This window comes from Salvia splendens, chromosome 22, assembly GCF_004379255.2.
Source record: "Salvia splendens isolate huo1 chromosome 22, SspV2, whole genome shotgun sequence".
In the NCBI taxonomy this organism is placed as follows: Eukaryota; Viridiplantae; Streptophyta; class Magnoliopsida; order Lamiales; family Lamiaceae; genus Salvia; species Salvia splendens.
Window position 1 is genome coordinate 19988209 of NC_056053.1, and position 21067 is coordinate 20009275.

The window sequence follows — 21067 nt, forward strand, 5'->3', positions numbered from 1 at the left end:
CGTGCCGTCGGCAAGAGTGCAGCGTCGGACAGCAGCGTGCCGCGCCATTTGCACGGACGACGTCCTCCCTAACTAGCACTGTTGGGGATGCTATTAATAAAGTCAATAATTTTGGTTTAATCATGTTGTGATTTTAGTTTTATCACACAGACTATTCAATTTTTTTTAAAAAAAAGTAAAGTCTTGGTTGGATTTAGTATACAATTTGGCTAATAAGCTACCTTTAACACATCGGTAAATGATTGGTTTTCTTCAAAAAAAAAAAGAAATAGAGTTCACTTAAATGATCGATAATTGGGTAAATTAACACAATAGAGTGGCATTCATGTATTTAAGAAGATAAAAAAGGGTATATTAGTATTATGGTAGTCGTTTAGCACTCCCAAGCAAATTCGACTCCACCGTCTTCTCTAGCAGGCAGCAGCATTGTCATTTCTCTCCAACAAATACAATACATACACAAACGCACTAGATCAGCATTCATTTTCGTATTCGATATCGAGGCGAGATGTGGCGGTGCGTTTCCCGTGGCATCCGCATTCCTTCCTCTAAATCCACCGCCGCCGATTCCGTTCGCCGTCTATTCTCAACATCTGTACGCTTCATTGCTCTCTCTTCTTCAATTCATCGCTTTTCACCATTTTCTTATTGCTGGATTTGGTTTTACCCTCGATCAATTAGCTGGGGGTTTGAAGTCGGAAGTGTTCGAATTTAGCTTATCCTGTTCTCGCCTTAACGGTAACTTGCTGGATTTGGCAACTGTATTTGATCCTGTGGTTTCTAACAGAGTGGAGCAGCGCCTTCATACACCGTTGTGGACCACACCTACGATGCGGTGGTTGTTGGTGCAGGAGGTGCGGGGCTGAGGGCGGCGATTGGGCTATCGGAGCATGGATTCAACACCGCTTGCATTACCAAGCTGTTCCCTACTCGCTCCCACACCGTTGCAGCTCAGGTAATGCAACACTTTCAAGCCACTGTATTTGTCTGCCGCTATTCGTTTTTGAAAATTTGGATTACGATTTAACATTCTGCTTCTGTTTAGTTTCTCCCTTCTAGATTGTCTTCTTGAATTTTATTGTATTTTTCCTATGAGAATTTGTTTTGCCTCTAAATCTATCTCTAAACATTTTTTTTTCAGGGTGGAATAAATGCTGCATTAGGAAATATGACAGAAGACGATTGGAGATGGCACATGTATGACACAGTGAAGGGAAGTGATTGGCTAGGTATGTTGGTCCCTGGATTATCTCTAACAGGAAGTTTTCTTTGTTTAATTGAAAGCTCTAGTATGGTCTTATCTTCTGAAAGGACTTCTTTTGTGCTCTTTCTCTGATGAATTGACATTCATGCTTAATGATGATCTTAGACATGTAAAGTTTTAACTGGATTACATCAAAACATTTTTTATACTTGAAAGGTTTTTATAGCTTCTGAGTTAAACTTGACATCATAATTCATAGACCTCTTTGTGTTCTTTTTTTTTTGTAGCATCCTCAAAATTTGATCAACTCGCACAGCTGTTATATGAATTGGGATTAATGCTGTACTATAGTGAAATTGTTGCCTAACATTTTCTCTGAAGGAAGTTTTACTTTCTTGTGTGTACATTCTATTCTTACCATATATTTTGTCAGTACCTTGTGAAATGGCTTGGGTGCTGTTGTATACTTAACCAAACTCTTGAGATGAACAGTGTATCTGGGATTAATTTATACAACATCCATCCCGAGTGATTAAAATCTTGTGTCTCTTTAATAATCTATGTGATGGGTGTTGTATTTACCCAGGGGATCAGGATGCCATTCAGTACATGTGCAGGGAAGCACCAAAAGCAGTTATTGAACTTGAGAATTATGGACTGCCATTCTCCCGGACAGAAGATGGGAAGATATATCAGCGTGCATTTGGTGGCCAAAGCTTGAACTTTGGAAAAGGTATAATGTAACATTCAGCAGAAGTACAGTTCCCTGTTTTTAGATGGAATATTTAAATACGTGATATCTACTTTTTTATAGGTGGGCAAGCATACCGTTGTGCTTGTGCCGCTGATCGAACTGGACATGCTTTGTTGCACACACTGTACGGCCAGGCTATGAAACACAATACTCAGTTCTTTGTGGAATATTTTGCTCTCGATTTGCTAATGGGAAACGATGGTATGTTTTGACAATGTTTCTTCAGTCTCTCTTCATTTATCATTTTCATGCATTCACCTGTTTCTTTGAATGCTCATGAGATGAGTACTGGATGTGTCTATTATTTTCTTGTTTCTTGGGGCAGTGGAGATCCTCATTTAATTGTTCCATATATTTACGAGTCAAAAACCGTCTCATGTCACCGTCTATATTGAAATGCATGCATATATTAATAGAACACTAAATTGTTTCTCCTGGATGCTACCAGGTAGCTGCCAGGGTGTAATTGCATTGAATATGGAGGATGGAACCTTACATCGTTTCCGTGCTGCCTCAACAATTCTTGCTACTGGGGTAAAAAAAATATCTTTCGAATGCATTATGTTCACAGAAGTTCTAATATTTGTTGCTGCACCTGATGAGCTCATAAAAGTTGATAATTTCTTGTATCTCTCAGGGTTATGGTAGAGCATACTTTTCCGCTACATCTGCTCACACTTGCACTGGAGATGGTAATGCTATGGTTGCACGTGCAGGATTGCCACTTGAGGTTTGCTTTATGTTATTTACTGCCATAATGTTGGATTGAGGGAGTTTTAGGGGGATCCAAAGTTATTTTATGGTTTGCAGAATTTTCTCTGACTACTGATGTTTGGTTTCTGCTAACAGGACCTTGAGTTTGTTCAATTTCATCCCACAGGCATATATGGTGCTGGGTGTCTCATCACTGAAGGTTTATCTATTTAAGTCCTTTCTGTTGCCCCTTTACAATTCATATTTATTTTGTTTCTCTTGATTGAGCCTGTTATGTTTATTATTCTTCGCGTGATACGCCACTGCTAGGTTCACGAGGTGAAGGTGGTATTCTTAGAAACAGTGAAGGTGAAAGATTTATGGAACGGTACGCTCCGACGGCTAAGGATCTGGCATCTAGAGATGTAGTATCTAGATCGATGACTATGGAGATCCGGGAAGGTCGCGGTGTTGGTATGTATACTTAAAGGACAGACATGTTGATTTTAACTTCAAATAAAATTATCTGTTTGTTTCCATGTTTATCTTCAAATATCTGATGTTCAAGTCTGTGAGAACGGCAAGATGTGCTTCCTCTTTTCATTTTATGTTAAGAGAGCTCTAAAGCAAAGATCTTTGATTTCACACTGCTCACTGTTTCTTTACGGTTACTATCAGTAAATCTTTTTTGATAGAATGTTTCCATTAAAATCCATTGTCTTTTGGAGGCTAGTCCTAGTTTTTTACTTCAAGGCTTTTTTTTGTAAATGAAGGCTCTTCTGCAGCATATACTGCTGCGACACGAGACCCTACTCTCTGAGCTGTGGGTTATAAGTAATATAGTTTCCCTGGCATTTTATGAACTAATGGTATTGGTGGTATAAAGAAGACACATTTTGATTTTAGGTATCACAGCCAGAAGATCCACACCATGCCCTATGTTTTTCCTATAACTGTATGAAGTATGAAATGTTTGCTTGACAGGTCAGAAGAACTGATGCGTTGAATCAATGTTGGTTGTCATTGGAAGTGTGTGAAAGCATATATATAAAGAATATGACCTTAATACTCATGCAAATCTTCTGTGTTCTTCAGGACCCCTGAAAGATCATATCTACCTTCACCTGAATCATTTGCCTCCGGAGGTTCTGAAGGAGAGACTTCCTGGTATTTCTGAAACTGCAGCCATTTTTGCCGGTGTTGATGTCACAAAAGAGCCAATCCCGGTTTTACCAACTGTCCATTATAACATGGGTGGTATTCCCACAAATTATCATGGAGAGGTAGAATAGGCGGCATAACATTGAGTTGATATCATGAATAATATGGATTTCTCTACAACTGATTTCTGTTTTTTGTTAAGGTGGTTACCATCAAAGGGAATGATCCTGATGCTGTTATTCCTGGCTTATTTGCTGCTGGGGAAGCTGCCTGTGCATCTGTTCATGGTGCCAATCGTCTTGGAGCCAACTCACTCCTTGACATTGTTGTCTTTGGTCGGGCTTGTGCAAATAGGGTTGCAGAGATCCAGAAGCCAGGTGACTAAAACTTTCATGAAATGGTAATTTCGCACCATATGATGGTCCATGATATTTTATTTTCTGATACATGCAATTCTAATGTCACAGGAGAGAAAAAAAGACCACTGGAAAAGGATGCTGGAGAGAAGACACTTTCATGGTTGGACAAGCTACGTAACTCAAATGGTACCCTTCCCACCTCAAATATCCGGTTGAACATGCAACGGGTAATGCAAAACAATGCTGCTGTGTTTCGAACTCAAGAAACATTGGAGGAAGGTATGCGACAGAACCGAGCTTCCTTGATTTGAGTATTTTACTAGTACTGTAGTATTTCGTGCCATCAAATATTCAAGCCATTTCTGTGACTTTTAGGCTGTCAGCTGATTGATAAAACCTGGGAAAGTTTTCATGATGTGAAATTGAAGGACAGAAGCTTAATATGGTATTTTCTTTCTCTAAAACAACTATTCTAGCATGGTTTATTCGCTTTCTTTTCCTCTTTTGGTTGATAAGTATTATTATTTCTGCACTTTTAGGAACTCAGACTTGATAGAGACTATTGAGTTGGAGAACCTTCTGATTAACGCATGTATAACCATGCACTCTGCTGAGGCGAGGAAAGAAAGCAGAGGAGCTCATGCAAGGGAAGATTTTACGGTGAGTTTCCTTGGTTGACATGTTTTGATGAGGATATTATGTACTCTTATTTCATCTTTCTGCTAAACTATTCCAATGGTCCCATTGCAGAAAAGAGATGATGAGAAGTGGATGAGACATACATTAGGGTAAGCTTTCCGTCCATCTATTGTATGGATTAAGAGATGGTGGAATCTAATAATATATGATAAGCTCACAGAAAACATTCTTTATTTGTTATGATATTTTCTGATGCCAAACAATCTTTCTACATTGTTGTCTGTATGTGGTGTGCAGATACTGGGAAAATGAGAAGGTTCGACTTGATTACAGGCCAGTTCATATGAATACACTTGACGATGAAATTGAAACATTCCCTCCTAAAGCTCGAGTGTACTAGTGTGGTTGCTCATTTGTTAGAAATATTGGGAATTAGATCTGATAGCTAAGGTTAAGCTTTGCAATAATCAAATAAAATGACAAGAATTTTGTCAATAAATAGCTCTCGGCCTTGCAGTGGTTTGGTGGTGGTTAGGTTATTTGTTAAGAAAATCGTGATTCACATACGAGGTTGATTGATTTTGAAAATATCTTTGTTGTGGTGAAGCTTAACCTGTGAAGTTTTTAGTTATATGAAAACGATAGTTCGATCTTTCTTGTTTCGATCTTTCTTGTTTTGGGTTGTCTACGTCAAATTTGAAGTTCTGTTTGCGAGGAATCTTCAAAATGATAGTACTAGTAATTATCTTCGAGAATTGTCTCTATTCCTAGATTCGCCTTCGAAACAAAGTTAACATGCACATCTTTGTTTGTCACTCTTATCTCCTCACTTTCTGAAAAATGTACAGCATTGCATGCATACCTGACCAAATATAAATGCAATTTGGGTATGGTGTGTAAATTTAGGAGGTAAAGAAAAAGACGTGGCGCAGCTTGCAACCTCTATGGTGTACACGTGTATACACTCGAAGACTGTATCCACTATTCTACTCCCCACGTATTAGAATTATTAATATTAATATCTCTAACATCGCTTCTTCACCGATCTCATCCTCAATTCCATCTATCCACCGATAACAATTACTAATTAATTAGCACAAGAGAGAGAGAGAGGGGAATGGCATCAAACCTGCTGCCTGCGTTTGCATACACGGTTGTGTACGTGAAAGATGTGGCCAAATCTGTTGAATTCTACTGCAAGGCCTTCGGCTACAACGTCCGCCGCCTAGACGCTTCTCACCGGTGATCATCAAATGCTCTCTCTATTTCTTCATCTCAATTTGTTCTACTTATAATTGTAAAATTCATCATATTCATGGCCTGTAGATGGGGGGAGCTGGAGACCGGGACGACCACGATAGCGTTCACACCGGCAAAGCAACACGAGACGGATGATCTCACCGGGAGCGTCAAGAACCGCCAAAGGAATCCCGTCGAGGTTTGCTTTGATTACGCCGACGTTGATGTCGCCTTTAAGGTATGTACATATTTTAGATCTAATTAATGATCATCAATATTGATAGTGACGGTGGTGGTGTTTGCAGAGAGCGGTGGAGAATGGGGCGGAGGCGGTGGCGAAGCCGGAGGAGAAAGAGTGGGGCCAGAAAGTGGGGTACGTCAAAGATATTGATGGTATCGTCGTCAGATTGGGAAGCCACGTTCGATCATCCTAGACCTATATAATGCAAAGAAATGTAAGGCTAAGAAGTATACTATATAATAGCTTTATAATAAAATAAGTATATAACTAGTTTTATAATAACGTGTGAGCGGAAATTCGGGAATTCCAATACCAAAAATTAAGCCTAAAACCTATCTTTCGCTCTCAAATATGTTGCCTATAGTCTATACCAAGTTCATATCAGTGCAAGTTAATGATTTCTTTAGAATGAGGTCCCTCTTGAGATTTGAATATGGGTCACAATACGTGTGTGTACATGAATCAAGAATGTAGCTATGGAAGTAAGTAAATTTATTTTACAAAGATCCCTAATCTAATCCTTTAATCTCTGTAATTGATCTCTTCCTTATTATTTTCGAACGAAGAAAATATATCCCCGTTGCAAAAGACTGGAGCCTTTAACATGATTTTCATTATCTTTACAACAATTATGATCGGTGAAAGTCATATGAGATGCAGAGTTTCATCTGTCTACGGAACATATGATTGCATTATTTATTTATGTATTTTTAAAAGCAGCAGCATAATAAGACAAAATAGGGGAAATGACATTCTAACATAACACCTTAAATTTGATTTGGGCCTCACGAAAAGAGGGCCACGCTGAGTCCTATTTCTATGGAACAATCAGACAAGAAAGCTGAAGTAACAAACTGAACCAAAAAAAATTAGATTAATTGATTCCATGAAGTTAAAGTTAACCACGAAAAATAAAAATGAAAAATGCATTCCAACTTATTTTATTCGAAACAATAGAGTGAAACTCAAAAATAAAGTACACTGAAATCGTCACAAAAACTAAAAAATATACAACATTCATGCCTTATGAATAAAGGACTAAATACTGCGTGCTGGTTAGTACTAATTGAGTAGAATTACTTCCGCCGTCAATAGTCTTAATTGTGGACCGCATCGAGTTTTATTGATAAATTGGTAAAGTAAAAAAAATAAATTTTATTGATAAATTGGTAAAGTAAAAAAAATAAATAAAAGTAGGTAAAGTGTAAGAAAGAGGAGAAGAAGCAAGAGAGAGGATGAGAAAAGTAAATGAGAATAAGTTTCCATTTTTGAAATGAGACTATTTTTTATGAACACTTCAAAATGATAAAATGAGATTATTTTTCGTGGACGGAGAGAGTATAATTTAACTCATCATTTCTGTTTAACATTTTTTCTTCTGGCCTTAAAGTAGAAATAGTTACTAATTTAATACTACTACTATTATATAGAAATTGCAAATTAAATTAATTCAAGTAAGCCTATAAGGCCATCCATAATGGGGCGGACGATAGCGCGCCCGCCACTGTGGCTCCGCGGACGACGGACGATGCATCGTGCGCGCCCGATGCTTAGTCCGCGGACGATAGGGCATCTTCCGCGTCATCGTCCGCCCACTGTGGGAGGCGCGGACGATGCAAGGAGTTTTTTTTTTTTTTTTTTAATTCGAAATTTGTCTATTTAAACCTCGATTGTCATTCCATTTTTTATACGAACATTTCTCGCATCAGTTCTCTCATCTCTCACATCTCTCCAAATCTTACAAGCCAAAATGAACCATGACGACGACCGGAGTTCTTCGGAGGACGGTAGTGTGGGCCCGTAACCGCCATCGCTGAGTTTGCGTATTTTTTTGTAACCCGTATTGTAATGTACTCCCTCTGTCCAGCAATTGGAGTCCCATTTCTCCAGGGCACGGGTTTAAAGAAAGTTGTTGGAGTGAGTAATAAATGGTGTGTGGTAGTGGAATTTGGGACCCACCTACATTGTTTCAAATTAAAAATGGGCATAAGCAATGGAATGACAAAGAAGCCAATTAAATTAATGGCTGCCAGAAATTTAAAAAACCAATTAATGTTAAATTCATGGAATAAGCCAAATTTTGTTGGTTTAAGTCAATTAATGCCAAATTCATGGAATAAGCCAAATTCATGGAGTATTTTTTAGAACATCGATCCAAATAATCGAGCTGAACAAAATTGAACCTCAAAATTGCAGTGCAGAATCAGCACCATATTTTTCCAAATCTTCAAAATTTCTCATAATCCAACCCCAAAACTACGAATAAAATTACGAATCCATTAATTTCAAATGATTTATGAAAGAATAAATTTTTCCGACCCATTAAAAAGGCCGCACCGTATCACCGCGGCTCCAGCACGTGGCCGTCACGTGCCGCCGTGGATCGGGAGTTTCTGCGCCGGAATCGCCGAATAACGCGACGAGAAGTCACGGAAATGAGCGGATCCATCCGTTTCGAAGTTGAGCGAATAGCTCATGGGATCGTACCGGCATCTCGTAGTCCTCGACCGGCCACCGGTCTGATTAAACTGGCGGATGAAAGTCTTCCATCTCGAACCGCCGCGATCTGAAGCACGGGAAACTGCAGAAGCAGCATCCACGGCGGAAGAATGCGGCGTCGCGTAGATCGGCGAGGTAATCGTCGTCATTTTTTAGAAATTCAAATTGAGAGAGTATAATTGAGAGAGTGACGGCGAAAAATGGGGTATGGGGGGTGTTTTTTTAATGGCATTTTTGGTAAATTATGAATTGAGGGAGGGTAATTTATTTATCTAAATATGGTAAGTAGAACCGGGACTCCTATTCCCGGACGTCCCAAAACGGAAAAACGGGACTCCTATTGCTGGACGGAGGGAGTATTAATTTTGTAAACGAAATGAAGATTTTTCCCAATTTTTGTAGTTATTTAAATATCCAAATAGAAGAAAATGTTTAGGGCGTCCCGCTGCAGGTGGAAGGGCGGGAGGATAAAATGCTGACGTGGCGGTGCATAGGGCAGGCCTCAGGGCTCCCCATTGTGGATGGCCTAAGATTGCCCATTCAAACACAAAGAAGAGTCCACATTACATTCTGAAACATGACGGCGACGAGCCATATTATTTTTCAAATTGAAGACATTTTTAATGTTCTTTAATTTGTTATACTCTTTTGGGTCTTATTATTTTAGAGAACACTAGGAATTACAAGTGAGGATGTTTTGGTAAGGAAAAAATTTATATTGTTTAATCATAAGATATGATGATGATTAGCCATAGACCAGGTGAGAAATATGAGAGAAAAGACAAACTATATGATACGAGTTCAGACATATAATTACACAGAAAATAACAGGTGGTAGTAAAGAAAGTGCATGAAACAGACCATCACTAAAAGTTGCTCTTCATTTAGATACTAATACTAATATTAATATTTGGGTCATACCTGAAAAAGTGAAAGCTACAAAAGAAAAAGCAATCTAACCAAACAACATAGAATTAACTCATTTTCACTCCATCTATGTATCAAACCCGAAAACAAAATTAATAAAATAAATAAACATACGAAAAAGAAAAGAATTTCATGACCCACACTTATCCGTCGCCATCAAATCCGATTCTCCCCTTAAAATTTGGAATTCACTTCTTTTCCAATTAATTTAGAATCCCATAATTATTTATCTAGTAAAGTCATGAACCAGCCCGGGCCTGTCCGTCACGTTGAAACGCCACGACATAAACGGAACTCCCCCGCCGCCGCCCATTTCCGAGTGATCCACCGCCGCGCCTTCGTCTTCCATGAACCGGTACTCGCCCCCGTAGCCCGAAGCGTAGCACGGAGCTTTCATCATGTACTGCGCCTCCACCTGAGCCCCGTTGCCGTTTCCCGTGGCGGCCGCCGCCGTCGCCCTTCTCTCCTCCTTCTTGTAACGAATGCCGCACGCATTGCATAGCGACTGCAATAATTTGTCGCATTATATATTTTTTTTAATTCAATTAAGGAAGCTAAAAAAGTATCGTTATTCGTGGTGTGCCAAATAAAAAAAAAATACCTTAGGTCCTCTGGGGCCGTTTCGCCACAGGGGAGTAGAAGTGGTGTCACAATTAGCGCAGCGGCGCGCGAGGAGGGGGTCGCCGGCGGAGGGGCGGTGGGGCTTGGCGGAGGAGGACGGCGGGGTGTGCTTGGAAGGGAGGATGTTCCAGCCGAAGTTGGAGATGCAGGAGGAGCGGTTCTTGTCGTGGTGGGTGGTGTGATCGACGCGGGTGGAAGGGGTGCCTAAGGAGAGGGTACAATCGACTGAAGCGGAAGGAGAGTACAAGTCGGGTTCATCGAAGGGTCTGTGGGGATTAGACATGGAGAATAGCATGGGGTAGGAATTGCCACTTTGGTGGTGGGTGTGATACATTGTTGATTAAATTAAGAGATGATGAATTGAATTTGGATTTTGGAATGTGGAGTTGAAATATATAGAGAGGGGAATAGTGAGTTGAAAAGGATGGGTAATAATAAAATGTTTGAACAACAACATAGGATAGAGAGCTGGTGAGATCGACTGTTGCTTTATATAAAAAAAAGGGGGGAAATACCAGTCAGCACCTGCGAGAATCCGGTTTGTCGTTAATTGAATAAAAACTGGCAGTGAAATTAGATAAAAATAGGGTGAGGTGCAGATTACACGTTGGAATAAGAATAATGCAGAAGCAATTATGCATATATATGTATATAGATAGATATAGAGATTGGTCATTGGGCAGTCAAAAGAGCCCACGTGACTAGCGGGAACAGTCTTCCATGGATCTGCCGTCGCCGATCACGAGGCGCCACCCCGTATCCATGTCTCCGCCTTAGCTCCTCCACCCGCCACCACCTCCGCCACCGCCACACATCAGAGTCACGAGAATAAAACGCCTTGATTTGGGGCCCTAAATTCATTAATTAATGTGATCGATCGGAACATGTTGGGACTATGCGTTTTTTTGGATTGTGCTATGGCTCTATTATGTCCTTCAATTTAATTATTTTCATTCTCTAGATTTGCAAGCCTGCCTCATTTATTTAACCAACTTGGAAACAGATTTTTTCGATTGTCCCTCATTTTATTATTTGATCAAACATCATTTGTCCCAAGTTATTACTACTCCTTACTTAGCATTCTTGAAAAGTACAAAATAAAAGTTGCTTATATTCTTAACTCTGAAGTAATCAAGTATAGGAAAAATAGTACTACGAAAGACTTTGATTTTTCAAAAAAGCATTTGAGAGGAGAATAAATTGAATCCAAGATCTTGTTTCCTTGTTAAAAGAATTATGGATATGCAAGTATATTAAATATTCTTGTAATTTGAATTTTATTTTGACGAGTATTCGAAAACAATGATTTGGTACGAATTGGTAATAGAACTGAAACAAAACATCAAGTCGTCATCATTTTGAGATAGGTTTATAGGGCATGCTGTGTGCCTATCTCTAGCAAAATAATTCAGTCATCACCCCAATCATATAATCCATCACTCTCTCTATTTAACAGTTGCAAACATTAACTAAAATTTTTATTTTATTTGTGTTATTTTTTTACATAAGGATTTAATTATTGAAGTGTTATTATAATGAAGTGGTATAGCTGCCTGCAATCTTGCTAGCTTAAAATTAGACTCCGTCATAAATTATTTGTTGGTATCACATGCATCGTTGTGTTTAAGGTTTTATCTTGCAAAAATGTGTTTGTCGAATAAGCAGTAGTAAAATTGATACGTTATAAAGTGTGCTTGCTACTTCAAATTGAAATTGACACTAACATTTTTTTATCATTTTATAATTTAATTCAATTGTCTATTTTGCTCACTAGCTAGTGTATAAGGATTTAATGAATGCAAAAGGAGTAAAAATTGTGGCCCTGAATCTCTTGGCTTAATTTGAACAATTTCGTCATACATAGTAATATAACCAAATACTACAAATTATAGTAATTGGGTGCTAATTAGGGAAGAATATGACATTATTGCTTTATTTGAAATTGATGGATATGATGATGTATGAAGCTAGCTAGTTGTCCCAGTCCATGATTCTTGATTCCATAAAAAGTTAAGGCAAGTCTATCACTCTAGTGATAGAGATAGTAGTGTAATTACAAAGATCATGAGATTCTATAAAAAAATAGAGAGAGAGAGAGAGAGAGAGACAATGCTGGGGCTGGGAGTGCAAAAAGTGAAAGAGGATACTCTGCAATCATCAAAGCAACACAATTTGTTCCTCTACTCTTGCACAAATCTTTGACCCAAAGATGGAAACTTGGAAAAAGAAAAGCTACTACTCCAACACAACACATACTCTATACATACGCCACCCCGTAACGTTTCAAAATATTGGGAAAACCAAATTAAGGAGTATAATTTTCTTAAACAATATTGGGAGTAAATGCTTTATTAATTTGTCATAATATAGTTATATATATTCATGACCACGGTGATCCAGATGTGTGTCCTCTTGCGATAAAAATGAGGACCTAAAATGAGAGTTTATCTTTTGGTTGTTTCTAGTTTTGGATTTAGTTTTAGTTATTTTGTTTATGTCAAATTCTATCACCTTACATGAATGAATTTATTTGCAATCTTTTTTCAATTAGGATTAAAAGTTGAGTTCAGCTACAATTTTATTCTCTAAGGATTGTGTTTATCTTTTCGTTTCCAATAAGTAGGATTTTTGTTGCCCATATATATGTTGTATTGTTAGTTTGAATGGTAGTTTTTGGACAATTTAATAAACGAGATTTAGAAACTTGAGATTTTTTATCAGTTGGTTTCATTTCTCTCATATGCTAGGTAATTCTCGAGAGCTGATTTAGCATTATTTCAGCTTTATGGTTAAGCACCAATGACCGAACGAAGACGTAGAGGTGATGGTCGTGACGTTTGTACTAGGGCGCAAGGAGAGGATCCCATGGACGAAGAGGACTCTCGACAACATCGCCTACATGTTGTAGAGAATGATGAATTGAGGAGACAAATTCAACAACTTCACAATGCCTTTCCCGTTTCGAGATTTTTTTATCAAAGGTTTCTATTATGTATCACAAACTGATGGGGAACAGTGACACTAATATTCCTTTTGTGCAAAACTCAAGGTCGACTCTTTTTCGAGAAAAGGTGAATGATCCATATGTGAGACATCTGCGATGAAGATGAAGATGAAGATGAAGACTTGGAACGAAAATTTATTTGTGATTTTTCTAGAATAACAACCGGTCAAAATCTACAAAAAATTAATTGGAATATAAGGACTAAATAACGAGTACAAAACAGGCATAGTGTTTCTAGTTTTTGTACGCTAAACCATGCAAAAGGGAATAACACATGTTGTTTATATGTGTTGTCACACTCATGAAGATGTGTTCAAATCGATTAAAATGTATGGGATTAGACCTGGTCCGACTAATAGTCTCAACCAATTCAAAAAGAATTTACAATAATATAGTATTTGTTCGAATTAGGGAGTACTAGTTTTATTGTACGTCGAAATCAACAATTGTTTAGTAAATATTGAAATTTTATTAAATACTACCCGTTAGAAAACTTTGAAATAGAAGAATAAATGAATGTTGAACATATGTGATAAGGTGGTGAGGGACAAAAAGAGGAGGAAGAAAAGTGACCCCACAATGACACGATGGGTCCCAAAACCAGACAAACAAAGTCCTCTGGAATATCGATCGATTCGATCAAAAGATTAAAAATAAATAAACAAATAAGCAAACGAGAGAGAGATTGTCTTGAGATTGGAGTGGGGCAGTTGGAGTTCGACAAAGGGGGAAGACCACCGCTTTCCAAAAGATGCTCTCTTCTCTCTATTTTTTTAAAAATTTACTTGCCTTGTGAGTGATTAACCCAATGTTATGTTTATGTTATCTCAAAACTTAAATAAATCATCTCTTTTGTTTTGATAATTTCTTTAATTGTCAAATGGCATATTTCATTTTTGTTTGCAACATAATTATATTATTGTCTTCAAATTAAATAAGAACCAACTTTACTAGAAACAATTCTGGTTTATAGTATAGCAGACAATTAAAGATTAAAGCAACCTATATATAGCTACGAACAAAAGAGTGAATATAACTATTAAATAATAAAATCGTATAGTATTTAATCTTTGTTCCAACGCATATCTTTATTAAGAATATGAATAGAATCTAAGAGTTAGGAAGAATGTGAATAGATAGATAAGAATGAAAAGATAAGTGCGAAAAAATTAAATGTTCTAAAATTAGAAAATTATAGGTTTGAGTTTCGCAAAATCTTCTAAATCTGTTCCGTAATATGGAATATAAATTTGAATAATGATATTAGGGTTTTTATAAATGCAGAAAATTGATACTCTAGAGAATGACACTCCGTGGATGAGTTGGTATAAAAGTGGGATATTTTTTGACCGTGGAAGTGAAGATGCCTATGAAAATAAAATTAATAGTAATTCTGTTGGTGATTTCATTAAAATAAAATAGGGAGATCTACAATGTTTATAATCTAAGTAGTAATTAATTAATTAATTAAAGAATTAGCATTAAAAATGTGGGCATGTCTGCGAGATTGGATTTTGATTTTGGTTAATGATGCAAACGCACACGGACGCCATTAATTATCACAGCCTTTGAGGGCAATCAAATCTCCGCCCAATCATCATCTTATGCCTCTCTGGATTTTGTGGGGCCCTCCATTTATTATATACTCCCTCCGTTCCATTAAAAATTAAACGCGTTCCTTTTTAGGTTGTCCCAATAAAAATGAAACGTTTCCTAAAATAGAAACAATATTCTCTCTACTTTTTATTCTCTCTTACTTTACTCTCTCTTCATTAACTTACAAAACATCACTACATAAAATCTTGTGCCGGAAACCAAATATTGCATATTTATTGAGACGGAGGGAGTATATATCAAACTGAATTTAAATTGTAATAGTATATCTCAAATGCATTTCGGCAGTTATTTTTTTGTATAATTACTATTTTTCTCTTGAAAACATACACATAAAATTATCAAATCAGCCCTTTGCTTTTGAAACAATACAAAATTCCAAATATCCCTTTGTAATATCCCTTTGTTCCACAAAATAATTAATAGTAATTCATTTCCGAGAGCCCAAAAAAGAAGGTCTAATTTTTTAATTGGAATTGAATGAAAATTATACTATTAATAAAATAATCTTATTAATATTTATAAGATGACTTGTGTAAGCAATACAAAAGGCAAAGTAGGTCATTTGTATATATAGCTTTTATTTTCAAGTAATATTAAATGTACCGTTTAGTATAAGTGACAACTAGAAAGGAGATTTATTTCTGAGTATAAAAATCTTTTTTATTTCTTTTATTTATTACTTTTATATTGAAATATGTATAGTTTATTATTATTTGTTGTTGACGAAACTAAATCTCATTGTATGGATATAAAAAGAATTAAGTTGAAAGACAAAGCAACTCCGGATTTTACTTTCACACAGTCCCACCAATTACCCAATTCCAAAAGATTGCAATCAATGTGATATCTTAAACACTAACCCATAAAGACCTAATCATTGCCATTAATCCACGTGCCACGTGGCAATCAATGGACTCGCCCCATGCATGCATGCATGCATGCGAATGCGTCAACCCAATTAATGCAATCTAAGCCATTATTAAACAAGCTTATATAATATAATTACTACCACAAGTCATGAAAAGAAACAGTGTTTGAACTTCCGAAAAAAACATTCCTCAAAAGCAACGATAAACAACTGGAACTAATGAATCCCAGTCTCCCACTTTCTCTCTCACCCCTCATCCACATATATATGTGTATAGAAACAGAAATAGAAATAGAAATAGAAATAGAAATAGAAAGAGAAAGAGAAAGAGAGATTAGGATTGGTCTTCATAGCATTGTAACGTCGTTTTGAACAGGATCTACTTTTGGCAGGTAATGTTAATAAATTGATGTCTTTGAGAGTTGTGTGGGAATGGAGTAAAGGAAAAGAAAACGATGATCAACACAACATAACAAGCAACCAAAATACCCCTCCTATCCATTTTCATAATGCAACTCTTACTTACCAAGATATATCACTATTTTCAATGTGCCCTCAAAGTTCGAATAGGAGAAACTTTAAGGACATCTACAACAACAATCCTTTTAGTCGCAATTCAGGTACAATTTCATTTTAGTTAGTAGTCTCATTTCAACCTTATTCCAACTTTATATTTACTAAAATCTTGGTAATTATAAACTAAAATTAAAATGAATGAAATTTTTATTAGTATAATTTAAATTCCTGAATTACACAAAATAAATAATTTAACTTCCTAAATTAATAAATAAAAATACAAAAAATGGACCATAGGATAAAATGACATTAAAATTAACAATAAAATATATTGAAAATTTAAAAAAAAAATAAAAGGAGAAAAATTCAACCCCTAACACTCACAATATCGACTTGAAACAACTTAGCAATACGGTCTTTTGCCCCATTCAACCTGAAATTGGGGTCACCGTCATCCGGACAGTCCCTACAGCAAGCCCCAGATTCAGCTCCCATTCTGGAGGGCCATATTGGGATCTGGGGCCTTGTTGCGTATACTTCGACCTCTTAAGAAATTAGTGAAATTTGAACAATATTAAACATATTTGTATGTCACCACTTAGCCATTCTCATATGAATTGCACAACATTTTTTTCTAACGATTTGTAAATTACTAGTATGCTATCATAAAAGAATATGCGCAAAATCATCCCAACACATTTGACATACATATGTATTACCCTTACACATTATATCCAAATTGATTATATAAAGAATTCTTTGTCATATGAAGTGAAACCATGACAATAAATAATACTAATAACTATTAGAAGTATGGTAATACATGTAGAGATGGAAATAAGTGTCGGTCAAATATTGAAAATAAGACAAGACTAAAAAGATGAATCTGTAAACCCCCAATTGTCTCCTAGAAGGAGGTCTAGTCTTCTGCCCAAAGGAAACTCGACACCCCTTTTCTCTAATTCTCTTTTTCTTTTATCGATGATTGATATTTGATAATGCCCAATCTACCTTATTGTCCATTTGTCATGCAATTGCTTCATCCATTTTCCTTTCCATTTTCATAAGGTTTCAGCATGCTGCAACATTATTCTAGAATGACGTCCTTGCTTTACCAACATAGTTTTCAAAATGGTCAATTCGCTATACCAAAATTAAAAATAAAGGAAAAGGAAAAATTAAAGAAACAAAGAAAAGAATATTATAGGGAGGGAGGTTCAGCCTTTGGGAATGTTACTGTTTTTAGACTGGATTTTCACTTTTATTGGGATGTTACATACTTCAGCCCCAGATTTAATCGAAAAGTTCGACAATAATACATACGTCAGACAAATTCAAATTCTTCCATATTTTTATTTGTTTTTTCCGCTTTAAGATGGCATACCTCTGCTTCATTCCTATATACACTTATTAGCTTGATGAATTGTGAATGTAAATTATGTAATTGAAACAAAATTAAAATACAAAAAAAAACTTTAATTTCTGACACAATTAAGAAAACATTGTAAAAGAAATACGAAAATAATTTATTGGCTTCTAGTGGCCTACATAACTAGGTGCGGTAAATTGACCATTTCAAAACAATGTTGGTAAGAGTGTCCACAGTGGGGGAGCCGCGGCCCGTGGCTCGGGTGCGCGGCCCCCACTGCAGAGAGCCGAGAATGATGGCTGAGGGCCGAGAGCCACGAGGGAGCCGCGGCCGCGGCCTTCACGCGGCTGAGCCGTGTGAGCCGCGGCCCACCACTGCAGTGGGCCACGTTTCGCGGCTGGGCGGCGATTTTTATTTTTATTTTGTTCCTTTTTTTTTTTATTAAATACACCCCATTTTTCCTCCATTTTTCTACCTCAATTCAAACACCACTCTCTCTAATCTATTTTACTTCAACTTCTGAAATATGGACTCCGACGATGAACGGTTCCAAGAAGCGGTAGATCTGGAGTTCCAAAACCTGGTTGCAGCGGTGCAACAGGAAGACGATGCTAGTTCGAGCTCGAGTTCCAAAACGATGGCACGAAAATGATGTCTCAGACATCATGACTGCATGTATCATATTGCACAATATGATAATAGCTGACGAAGGATTTGCTGCAGAGCGATGGACACCGGAAGATGGTGCTAGTTCGAGCTCGGGTATTGCCATGGAGCCCCTACAGATGGGTGTACCACGTACTAATGAATACTTGATCCAGTGGTACACGGATATTCGGAGCCAAATATCGCATACATCACTGCATGCTGATATGGTTGAAGAGGTCTGAAACCGTGAAAGGAGCGCCGCATAATGATATGGGTTTTCGGGTTGTTGTTTTTAAAGTATAAAACTTTCGTTGTATAATTTTCCTATTTTATTAATATAATACAACGATGTTCTTGTTACACTTTTTTTGGTTAGGTTGTGAAATTTTTTTTAGTTACAATCCAAATTATTTTATTTAAATTAAATTTATAAATATAATAAATTATAGGCTAATAAAATTTATTGTACTTAAATTAAAAAATATCATTAAAAAAAGTAAACAAAATTAATTTTAATTTTGGAGAGGGCCACATTTCGTGGCCCTTGTTATTTTTGGGTTTTACCATTGTGGAGAGCCACATTTGGTGGCCTTCAAGGGCCACCATTGTGGACACCCTAAGTACACTACTATTACAATGTGGAAGTGGTGAAACTTTACACAATTGACAATTTTAATATGAAATATCAAAAGATCCATTAGAATGGAAGCCAGTCTAGTGATATTGGATATCAAAATGAGCAAGATTATTTAGTATTTTTTTAGAGCGAACTACATCAAAAGTCCATAACTTTTCGGTTTGTAATACTGCAGGTCCCTAAAAAAAATAGTGCCAGAGGACCCTAACGTTAGATATAATCCCAAATCATATTTTTTTCGGACCAAAATACCCTTATGCCCTAAAAGGGCATTTTTGTCACTCCATTGTATTGTTGACATGTGATTTCTGCCACATTTTTGTCAGCAACTTCTTATGTAATTTTCTAATAAATTCTAGCACTTCATACGTAATTAAAATTTTGTAATTATTTACCCTTTCTATTTTTTTATAATATACATATTTATCATTATCTGCATTAATTAATATGAAAATAATAAAATGAGACCCTTTCTTCCTTATAAAACTTACTTTCGGGTATTTTTCGATGTTTTCTGTTTCCACTAATTTTTATTTAATTTTTACTTTGATTTATCGATCGATTTTATTTATTATGATATTATCCCAATTTTGCAGTATTAATTTATAATTTTACATTGTCTTAATTCAGATACTATTATTAATAAAAAAATCTACAAGGATTAAATAGCTAACGTCACATGCTTGAATATTTTCAAAATATTACTCATGTTTCAATTTTATCATGAATGACAAGAAACTGTGCAAATTTATATATAAAGAATGAATATTCGTATGATGTTAAAAATTTCAGTTTGAGCTAAATTATAATTCTTAATAAAATATTAATAAATATAAAATCAGCTTAAATTTAGGCTTACATTAACAAATTAGTTCGATGATATATAATGAAAAAAAATTTAAATGTCAATGTTTCAAGAAAATAATACTGTATCATTTAATTACATATGAAATATGTTTTATTCTGTGTATTATTGATTCAGATTTTATTTCATAAATAGCTTCACTTTTCCATGTTGTTGTTTCTCAATGAATTTCCTATATGATATACTTCCTCTGTCCATGAAAAATACGGCATTTTCATTTTCTGCACTCGTCTTGAAAAAATGATAATAAATAGTTAAAATGGAGATAAAGTAAAGTACGAGAGAAAATAATGTAGAGAAGTATCTTGTCTATATTATTCTCTCTCTATATTTTCTTTCTCTCCACTTTAACTATTTATTATCATTTTTTCCCAAACGAGTGCAGAAAATGAAAGTGCCATATTTTTCGTGGACGGGGAGGATTACCTAGTATATTGTTACCCCTAACTAGAAATAGAGGAATATAAGAAGTTTTTTTTGTGTACAAATATTGACAAAACTTTAATCACGTATGAAGTATCAGAACTTATTAGGATATCACATAAGAAGTTGCTGACATAAATGTGACAGAATTCATATGTCAGCGAATTTAGGGATTGCCAAAAATGCCCTTCAAGCCATTCGGGCATTTTCGTCCAAAAAGTGGCTAAAACAACATGATTCGTGATTATGTTTAACGTTAGGGTCATCTGACGATATTTTTTTTGTTAGGGACCTGCAGTGTCACAAACCGAAAAGTTAGAGACTTTTGATGTAGTTCACTCTATTTTTTAAAATAATTAAATTTATAGCATAAGAACATATGGCTTGCGTTCATGTGTTACGTGACATCGAAATAAAATGGGGGAATGAGTTGCAAACATTCGCTCCCCGCATGACTCACCACGTCAAATGAGGGGGGCAGGCTGTTCCGCCACGCAGCTCCCCTCATGTGGACCAAATGCCGACATCCGTATATCCTACTCCCTACAAGAGATGCGGAAATTGTTTGAAGCGTGGGTTGACACTTCGGAGGGTCTGATCGTCAGGAAACCAACAAAAGTCAAATGTTTTTTGGGAGAGAGAGTGGTTGAGACGTTACAACACGACCAAGCCCATGAAGCTCCCTGTTGGAAATAGAAGATGCTTTGGGCTCATTTCGAACTAATGATGAATCCAAAAATACATAAGTTTTGCGGCATCCTTAACAATGAGGAGAAGTGATAC

The 21067-nt window shown here is 36.4% G+C and overlaps 3 protein-coding genes across 3 annotated transcripts; 2 read left to right on the top strand and 1 right to left on the bottom strand.

Moving 5' to 3' along the window:
• Nucleotides 1-352: 352 nt before the first annotated feature.
• On the top strand, nt 353-5462 carry LOC121785895 (succinate dehydrogenase [ubiquinone] flavoprotein subunit 1, mitochondrial). Its single transcript, XM_042184369.1, has 16 exons — nt 353-595; nt 788-955; nt 1142-1229; nt 1791-1937; nt 2019-2159; nt 2407-2492; nt 2596-2688; nt 2808-2871; nt 2982-3125; nt 3747-3934; nt 4015-4189; nt 4280-4450; nt 4547-4616; nt 4711-4831; nt 4922-4959; nt 5108-5462. Exons 1-16 carry the CDS (start codon nt 509-511, stop codon nt 5208-5210), a joined length of 1884 nt encoding a protein of 627 aa, XP_042040303.1. The 5' UTR covers nt 353-508; the 3' UTR covers nt 5211-5462.
• Nucleotides 5463-5611: 149 nt separating this feature from the next.
• LOC121785896 (uncharacterized protein Mb0911c) lies at nt 5612-6850 on the top strand. Its single transcript, XM_042184370.1, has 3 exons — nt 5612-6052; nt 6137-6287; nt 6355-6850. Exons 1-3 carry the CDS (start codon nt 5928-5930, stop codon nt 6481-6483), a joined length of 405 nt encoding a protein of 134 aa, XP_042040304.1. The 5' UTR covers nt 5612-5927; the 3' UTR covers nt 6484-6850.
• Nucleotides 6851-9652: 2802 nt separating this feature from the next.
• LOC121786357 (GATA transcription factor 18-like) lies at nt 9653-10813 on the bottom strand. Its single transcript, XM_042184974.1, has 2 exons — nt 10318-10813; nt 9653-10221 (listed from the first exon to the last, which is right to left on the bottom strand). The coding sequence occupies exons 1-2, from the start codon at nt 10669-10671 to the stop codon at nt 9943-9945; spliced, it is 633 nt and encodes a 210-aa protein (XP_042040908.1). The 5' UTR covers nt 10672-10813; the 3' UTR covers nt 9653-9942.
• Nucleotides 10814-21067: the final 10254 nt, after the last annotated feature.